This window comes from Fusarium verticillioides, chromosome 9, assembly GCF_000149555.1.
Source record: "Fusarium verticillioides 7600 chromosome 9, whole genome shotgun sequence".
Lineage (NCBI taxonomy): Eukaryota > Fungi > Ascomycota > Sordariomycetes > Hypocreales > Nectriaceae > Fusarium > Fusarium verticillioides.
In genome coordinates, this window is record NC_031683.1 from 1,754,952 (window position 1) to 1,763,429 (window position 8,478).

General features: G+C 50.2%; 3 protein-coding genes across 12 annotated transcripts; 2 read left to right on the plus strand and 1 right to left on the minus strand.

Moving 5' to 3' along the window:
* The first annotated feature begins 1,022 nt into the window (after nucleotides 1-1,022).
* FVEG_16782 (hypothetical protein) lies at nucleotides 1,023-2,552 on the plus strand. 2 transcript variants are annotated; one of them, XM_018906012.1, is made up of 2 exons: nucleotides 1,023-2,046; nucleotides 2,183-2,552. In XM_018906012.1, the coding sequence occupies exons 1-2, from the start codon at nucleotides 1,818-1,820 to the stop codon at nucleotides 2,230-2,232; spliced, it is 279 nt and encodes a 92-aa protein (XP_018757501.1). In that variant the 5' UTR covers nucleotides 1,023-1,817; the 3' UTR covers nucleotides 2,233-2,552. The 2 variants fall into 2 exon arrangements, with proteins under 2 accessions (XP_018757501.1, XP_018757500.1); XM_018906011.1 differs by having other exon boundaries at nucleotides 1,023-2,552.
* On the minus strand, nucleotides 2,252-6,130 carry FVEG_10320 (hypothetical protein). 9 transcript variants are annotated; one of them, XM_018899435.1, is made up of 6 exons: nucleotides 4,440-6,130; nucleotides 4,194-4,379; nucleotides 3,886-4,118; nucleotides 3,544-3,724; nucleotides 3,147-3,479; nucleotides 2,314-3,095 (listed from the first exon to the last, which is right to left on the minus strand). In XM_018899435.1, the coding sequence occupies exons 1-6, from the start codon at nucleotides 4,600-4,602 to the stop codon at nucleotides 3,067-3,069; spliced, it is 1,125 nt and encodes a 374-aa protein (XP_018757497.1). In that variant the 5' UTR covers nucleotides 4,603-6,130; the 3' UTR covers nucleotides 2,314-3,066. The 9 variants fall into 9 exon arrangements, with proteins under 9 accessions (XP_018757495.1, XP_018757492.1, XP_018757494.1 ...); XM_018899433.1 differs by having other exon boundaries at nucleotides 2,252-3,095; nucleotides 4,194-6,130; XM_018899434.1 differs by having other exon boundaries at nucleotides 2,314-3,479.
* A 628-nt stretch (nucleotides 6,131-6,758) lies between these two features.
* FVEG_16781 (hypothetical protein) lies at nucleotides 6,759-8,024 on the plus strand (the record flags this gene model as incomplete). Its single annotated transcript, XM_018906010.1, has 4 exons — nucleotides 6,759-6,821; nucleotides 7,156-7,245; nucleotides 7,836-7,870; nucleotides 7,964-8,024. 4 exons carry the CDS (start codon nucleotides 6,759-6,761, stop codon nucleotides 8,022-8,024), a joined length of 249 nt encoding a protein of 82 aa, XP_018757490.1.
* Between the last annotated feature and the right edge of the window lie 454 nt (nucleotides 8,025-8,478).

The following is an 8,478-nucleotide window of genomic DNA, read 5'->3' on the forward strand; positions in this document are numbered from 1 at the left end:
TGCCACTATCATGGATCCCGTAAGTGCCGGTCAAGGGTGCTTTGCGTGCGTCCGTGTGCGGCGTAAGTTTGCTACCATGCAGAGCTTGTGCATAAACCCTGGCTCAGGCTCGGGATGACCGATAGTCGTGTTGCTGGGTTTTGTCTACTGGAAGAAACACCATGATTATTGAGGGTAGATTCCTCTAACAGGTAAGTATTCTCCTGTAACAGATCACCATTTGAGTATAGAGTATGCTGGTGGAATAATCTCTTGGTGGCCTGTGATGGCGTTGAGAGTGGAATCGTCCCACATATATACGATGAAACATGACAACAAATTCATTCCAAGTTCGCAATGAAGAGTATAAACTCTTGCGGAAAATTAGATACTGTACTTTTGGTTATCGGTGGGTGGTTGGACTGGCATATGCAACCACCTCCAATATATATCCATGTAGTTCAATTTAACCGTGTACTCTGTAACCTCAGCCTTGTCTGTGACACGGCAGCCAAATCATCGTGTCATACCGTTGAACTTCAAGACAAGCCGTCAAATGGTCTCGTATCACGTACCTGAATGCATCAAACTTCACGCCCGTCTCGGACTCTAAATCCCCGCGCCGTTGCCAACGGCCAGCCATTGCCGTTCTCAGGCGTGTAAATGTAAACCTTGGTTTGACGTCCCGAGACAAAGGAACTAACAAGACCAGCCTAGACTGAGTTCTACACCATGCGAAAAATTAGTTTCCATGGGGGTATGCATCATATGTATACATACATACAGACACGAAACAATTCCAGGCCCCAACAGCCCAAGGGCCATGGCCCATGTCTTGTCTCTCCTCTTGTCTTGTCTCGTGTTGCCTGACAGTTCACTTTGCCGGGCTTGCAAGTAGTAACGTCAGTCAGTCCAGTCAGTCAAGAGGTACATACTAAACGACGAGCGGCTAAATTCTCCTAGCGCCGCGTGATCGCCCCCTTGTTCATCCGCAACGGCATCAGTCACACTCACACACACACACACACACTTACATTAGTACTTTGGGGTCCCTTTGGCTGCACGCTACGCACGCACTTTTCTCGCCTTGGTTCGCTTCGCTTTGGCCTTGGTATAAGTTAGTTGGTTCGCTTTTTTGTTCTAGTTGGAATTTCCCCTTGCTAGGCTTTTCTTTTCGCACGCGATCCTGTACACGCCCCCCTTGTTTATTCCTAACTTACTTTAGTCCCCCCTTTTCTCGATGAGACGTTACAGTACCTGCGGGTAGCTTATCTGTGTTCAACGGCGGCGGTTTATAAGGCTGCGAGCATTGTGTCCAGATGCATAGCAGAATAGTACATATAGGCAGTGCTCCTTGACGATGACTGACTCATTGACTCTCGCTCAATGAATGAATGGTATTTATTGAGTAATTCTCTCCTGACTCGAGTTACATTATAACCCTTGTCTATATCATGAAACTCTATCCAACATTTGTATCCATATTACATATGCGCAGTAGATGCATGCATGGACCTCGAGCAGCGCCGTAGAATACAACTTCACCCATAACTTCTCACATTTCTTTCCCCCTTTCCTCGCATCCATGGATCCCGGCTGTAGATCCCCTCGAGTATCTATCTAACGTTAGGCTGTCGGGGCCATCAACACCAACCACATCCATACATACATACGCATACGCATACGCACACACCACACACTGGCCTCTCGCCAATCTATAGATCTGCTGGATATATCGCTTTTTGCCCCCTCCACTTGGCATTGCTGAAAGCCGAGAGACATGATCAGGCCACTTCCGTCCACTCTACGGTACGGTACCTCCTTGTTAATAAGCTAACATGCACTACACATGTACGTCAGGCGCTTCCATGTCTTGTGTTACCCGACCTTTCCCATCTCTACCCTTTGCCTTGCCCATCACCACCATCACCCAATCTACAATCCTTGCTTGCCTTTGGGCTCTTTTGTTATTCACACCCTTGACTTGGACTTGGGACTATCCGCCTAGATTAGCGTCTGTAACACAGCGACACGACTCGACCACCCCCATCTGCAGTATGTATATATGTATGTATTACTCTGCGCAACACAACCCTACCACGGCACGCCACCCACGCTTAACCAGGTTTAAGCATCATTCCCATGTGTCTTGATCGAGTTTCCCTCTTCTGAAAAGAGATAGGGCTGACTTGTGACCCGACAGACCGGTTCACTAAGTCTTTGTCGCATTATGAAATCGTTTTGAGGACTTGAGTGTATGTAATTCATCATCGCCAGTTTAGTCCTTGTTCCGCACTTTTATTCATTCAAGACTCAAATGACAATATCACTGTTCACGGAGATGGCACAAGCTTCAGATTAACTTTTTTTCAACACCTGTGGCTTGATTTACTCGTTTAACAGACTGCAAGTTACCACCATGCGAGTCATATATTGTCGATGTATCTATTCGTATCCCCCTGATTGGCCATTCGACAAGTTTAGAATGAGACCGTCTCGTATAAAAAAACATATCTTCGATCCCATTCACACCATTGTCCACACATATGCGAAAGCAAATGGCGGCCATGCCCTCCGGTGCCGCAAACCAGATTGCCGCAATTGGGTTGGACAGGCCTCCAAAACGTAACAGATCGTTGTAAATGCAGATAAACACGCCAAACCTCCAGGACCACCTGCCCCTGACCAGAACCTGATGATGATGAAAAGAATTTCTCAACTCCTTGACTCAAGATCTTCTTGGGTCATTCATATACGCATAACTCCAAGAAATGAAACCAAGAAGAAAGGGTCCAATAGCTGAAAGGATATGAAGGAATCCCAATGAAGATCTAGGACCAGCCAAGGGGCTACCTTATGCGAGTCGAAGTAGAGGGAAGCAGAGGAGTAATTACCGGGCCGAGAAAACGTGATTGCGTTTCATCCCCTCCAAATCGGCCATACTCTCTGAAGGTGGCATCAGATCAACCTAATGACAGCTCAGAAGCACAGCGGTCATTCCAATATAATACAGCGGGTATCAATCTTCTTTTTGACTTTTGGTGAGTTTCCTCCTCTAGAACCTTAATCCTTGCTTGACCATCCGTCTTAGTGGCTTGGGGGTTGACCACCGTTTGCTATGTCTGGTTAGTTCATCCACTAAGTCACCCTCTGCCTCTGCGACATACATTGGTAAGGAATGCCCTGACTGGGCTGCGCGTAAGGCGAGTGAGGTTGATAATTCGAGTAGATATGGCTGGTGTTATAGTCAGGGAGAGGCTGCTGAGGAACCCCAGAAGGTGGTGGCGGGTACTGAGCAGGCTGGTATCCGATGGGAGGCAGCTGGACTGTTCGGCCAGGGTAGGATGAGGTAGGCGTGCCATCAGGACCTTGAGGCTCGCCACCTCCATTCTGAGCGGCGGCAGCGGCCTGAGCCTGGCGTTGTCGCTCCTCTTCGGCCTTTCGGTTGGCTTCCTCTTCCTTCTTCCTCTGCTTCCACTCCTTGCGAATCTCCTTGAATTCTAGTCATTTGTTAGGCATCTGTGCTCATCGAGAAACATATCTGCACAATCGCAAGCAGCTTACCTTCGGGTGTTCGCTTCTGTCCGTGAGACTGCATGGTAACGTGAGCGTTCAAGTGGTTCAGTGTACCGTAGGCCTTTTCACAGCCATTCCATCCACACTTGTACATGCGCTCAATCTCCTCGTATCGTCGCCGAGGTCGTTTATGCTGTTGCGCACCTGGAATGGGGACGAAGGAGTAAACCTGAGAAAGTTAGTAATGCTCGTATCCTAAGTAGCAGCCAATTCATAAAGCTGAACCAAAACTGGAACAATCAACGCGTTTCTCACATCTTCAACGTGCGCGTATTGCACTCTCCTCGATCTGGTTCACTCTTGAACGTGTCTGCGAAAGTCCTAACATACCTGGTTTGGTCGTGCTTGAGGTGGCGCCGATGCCGGGTTTTGAGCGTAAACTGGGTGGCCGGGAGTCAAAGGCGCCCCGCCGTGCTGAGGGTAACCAGCCCAGTCCGGCCGAGGTTGCGCATACATGCCGCCACCAGGGTGAGAGTAACTGTGTGTCATGTCTGGGTTAGGCGCGTAGGGAGAATGCTGCCCATACGAAGCGTAAGTTGGGCTCGGCGCGGCGATGGACGGATCTATAGGAACATCGTTGTCAGATTTGACCGGATGGGTCTGATGGCTACGCCCATCCTGCTGGGGCATTGACGGACTGTTCTGTTGTTGCGCCATACCTCCAGTGCTGGTGCTGCTGGCAGGGTGGTATGAACGCTGGACGTGCTCTGGGAAAGATCCTGATCGGGCTGACTGAGGATAGACGCCGTACTCGGAGGTGGGAGTGGCTGAGGTCGAATAATTGACTTCCTGCTTGACAGGATATTGCGCAGCAGATGCGTGATCTGCCCTCGAACCTTCAGAATTGGTGTCGCCGAAGTTGCTTGGATAGGGCGAAGGCAAACCTGACTGCGAGTACTCCGTAGCACTTCGTTCCATAGAGTTGGGAGAGCTGAGGAGCGTGTCAAGGGTCGCCTCGGAACCAAGTTTCGCGATATTGGAGGCAGAATGCAACGATGCGTGGTTGTCAACAAAAGTATGAGGTTGCTGTGTTGGCACCAGAGACATGCTACAGCTCCACGGGGCTGATGATGATAAAGAAATGGCCGGCGAGGTTTTAGCTCAGACCCGCGTCAAGTTGGTGTTTGCCCGTAGCAGGGGAAAGAAGTGTAATATGGCTGAAGCGCTTGCAACCAGACTTGCGGCGGCGCGGCAGTATATGTTGTTGGCGGCGGCAGTAGTAGCGCCGTTTGCAAGACCAAAGGTTGGTTTATGGTTAAGTGTGTGATGCGAGCTCCTAGGCCGAGTCCTTGAGCGCGGATCTTGCTGGGGAGGGGAGATAGAGATGGGGGAATGGAGCCTAGGCAAGGATAGTTCGCTTTTCCTCGATCACAGAGAGGTCAGGCTAAGTCGCCCGTAGTTCTTGGGGAGCGACGCACTAATATAGTGCGATGTTGAAATCAGCCTGGTGCGGTGGCTCTGCCGAGAACCCAGAAGCAAAGACGGTCTAGCGTCTAAGAGGAGGGTGTACTGTACTCTGTACCAAAGTGTATCTTCAGTCAATACACTGACTCTCGTCTTTCTGAGCGACTCAAGACCTTGCAGGGGTGGGGGGTGCTTCTATGCTATACTACACGTACGTCTACGCAAGAAGCCTTCTGCAATGACGGACAACTCGAAGAGGTGCGGGCCCGAATGATTTTTGTGAGGTCCCAAGGCGAGGAAATGAATGACGGAGCGCGATGGACAACGTACATACACTCCTCGACCTGGGGGCAAAAAAATGTTGCTATCGGTGGGACCAGCCGTCAAGAAGCGCAAAGAGCGTGTGTATGAGTTGTATGTATGTATGTAGATATGCGCGTCGAGTTTTGGATGACAGTCGAACTGGACTGGTCTGACTTGTTTGCTAGGCTGGAAGATACCGAAGTGCAACGGGTCGACGCGAAACAGTCGGTAACGTACCGCACAGTAGGGACAGCGAGCGAGCGAGCGAGTGAGTGAGCAGAATGGGATGGGACGGTCTAGCCAACACACTCCAGCACAGCTAAACCCAGGGCAGTGGCAGTGGGATCCTGCGCTTATCGACCTCGGTGGATAGTGCGTGTTTGTTCGAACAAGAGGGGCGTGCGAGTTTGCGTGCAATTTTTGCAGCGATGTCGATTACTGTAGTAAAAAGCACAGCAAACGAACCCCAAGTTGGGGTATTTCCGTCGTAGTGCGTGCAATAGATGATGGATGCGCCTGGACTGGGCCAGCTAGACCAGATGGGCTAGACTTGGCTCACAGGCAAGAAATCTGCTAGCTCAAGGTCGATCGTTCTACCGACGAGTCCCCACGTCGCCGGTGCCGGGAGCCGCTGACTCGTTCGGCTTCGAGCGAAAGCGGCGAGTAATTACGAGAAAGACTAAGCGTCTTTTCAGGGGAGACCTTATGGAAGGTCGAGGTAAAAGTCGAATCCGTATGGGATGTAGAGAGGAATTTGCTGCCGAGTTTGGGGCCAAGGGGAGGTAAGAGGAAGGGGAGAAAAAACACTTCCTGGGATCGAAATTTTTTGCCCTCTTCATTTGTCATAGATAACCCTACCAACAATAAAAAACCAATTGAGAAATGCACCCCCGTGCTGCTGGAAAGAAGCAATGGATCAAAGGCAGCATACAAGTAGCATGCTGAGCCAGAGGAACGAGACATCCCTGTCCCCTGTCATGGTAGCTAATGTACCTTAGCAGCTTAGCTACCTGACCTTACTGTGTGTGTCCTGGAATCTGCGCCTGTCCTGCTGGCTGGGAATGGGAGGTGGTCTTTGCTTTGCTCATCAATATGCCCCCCCTGTTTGGGTGCAATCACACACGCAGAATGGATGGTGACTTGCAAATTTCGTGACGGAGTGTGTGTAGAAGAGAATCGGCGAATTTGGTCATGACTGTTCTTCTTGCCCGTCTTCCATTAAATGGGTCCATTGTACGCTTTGGTACTGATCATGCTTTGTCAGATTATCGAGGCTGAACGTGCTGTCTGCGGCCGGAAAGCCACGACGTCTGGGAGACACGATTGTAACGCGAGCTCTGCCCTGCTGTTGAAGGCCATCACGAAGCCAGCTTGATGGTGAGCTTGACCAGGGGGAGAGAACATGAATGACATGGGTAGTCACCGCGTGCCCTGCGCTCTGGTAACCAAGGTCCACTCAGAGGACAACCCCGTACAGGATCCAAGGGCCCAAAGGAATGTCCACCCTTGCCTATGCACCCTCCATCATCCTCGAACGGGACCTCCTCCTCTCGAATACTGTACGTACTGTGCAAAGGTATGCCGCCGTAGGTAGATCTGCGGCCTTTTCCACTGGCCCAATCAATGTCGACGTGGCTGTGATTGAACCACAGAAAGAGGCGTCCAGGATGCTGGTGTTTGAATGCAGCTCGGGGCTTGGCTAATTAAGTCCAAAGAGGGGTTAGCAATTAGCTACCGATAGGACAGGGTGCCAATGGGCGAAAGAGGTCTATCGATCAAAGAGATTGAATGGGGTTACCGGGCACGCGGATTGCCACGGCCGATGGAGGGAGAGATTGCAGAGTCCTCTTGTGACCTTAACTGACTCAAGGTCGACACCGAGATTTTTACAAGCAATCAAGGCAGAGTACTCGTATCGTACGCGTACGGGAATGTGCCGCTGAGTCGAGGCCGAAGAACGTGGCGGCGATACCCCCAATGGGTGTGAATGAGCCCAGCGTTGTGGTTCCCAGCACACGCTAGTTACAGTCGAGCGCAAGCCAAGCTCAAGGATGGATCAGAAATATTCTCCGCGACACGGTTGTGTAACGACAATTTCGCTGCGCAACACACGCGATGCTATGATAGCGAGCTTGTTTGTGACGTGCCAACGTCTGATAGTTGGTCGATGTGGAATCGACAAGTCCCTGACGTGCAGGCCATCATCCTCTAGCAAATGTTTGGACGCCGGCGCCGTTGATTGGGCTAAGGTTTCCGTATCCGCCATTTTCAAGTTGGCTTCAGGGGATAGCTAAGTGTAAGGTACTCCGTAGAGTCGTTCTGGTCTCTAGTGTTTAGTTCAGCCCTAGAATGCGTTTACTTGGTTTCCCAGATCGGTGGACGCTATGATTTGGCTGGCGCCTTGGGGAAGGGATGAAACGGTATCAGAAACAGCGCCGTCATATCGAGAGTCCACAGCGCGCACAGTGGCTATCACCCAGTTGACTTGTTGTAAGAGTCGCTTTGGTCATTGTTCTGCTCGCTCTCTCCCTCAGGTATAGTATGTCATGGCATTGTGGCTGATACTGTAACAGGCAAGGACAGGGAAAAGCTGCATCCTCGGCACCTTGTACGTATCAGAAACAGGTAGGGCGCGTGATAGATTGTCGGATTGGCGTACGGAGAGTTGGTCCAATTTGACTGGTAAGTTGTCGCTCATCAGGAAGGACGAAGGTTATGTTGAAGGGCAACACAAGATGAAGGAGAGTGACCGCAAAATTTAACATCAGTCAGGCGGACGGGCACGTCGCTTGACCATCTCTCGCTCTTTTTTTTTATTTTTGACTGCATATGTGTAACTCAAAGCATGGATAAGAGCCTCCAATGGCTCGCTCACAGCGTACTGAGTTTCCTGTACGTGGTGAACGCTATTACAGAAGCGCCAATCAGTATTCATAGAATCTTAGGACGAAAGGTTTTTAGAAGAAATAAACCATTACTGGAAGCTAAATAAAAAGTACAATTCTATATTGCCAATATTTTTTTCACCATTAGGTGATTCCGTCCATAGATCAAAGCATCCTCTCTCTATCTTATGTCCGTAAGGTAGGTACTGTAGTGTAGGTTGTGCATTCTTCGACTGACTGCTAGTCTGCTAAAAATTCAAGTCTATGGCCTTTCCACGAGGTCTCAAATACTATACCTAAGGTAGGCCGCATGTTTGACTACCTATGTAGA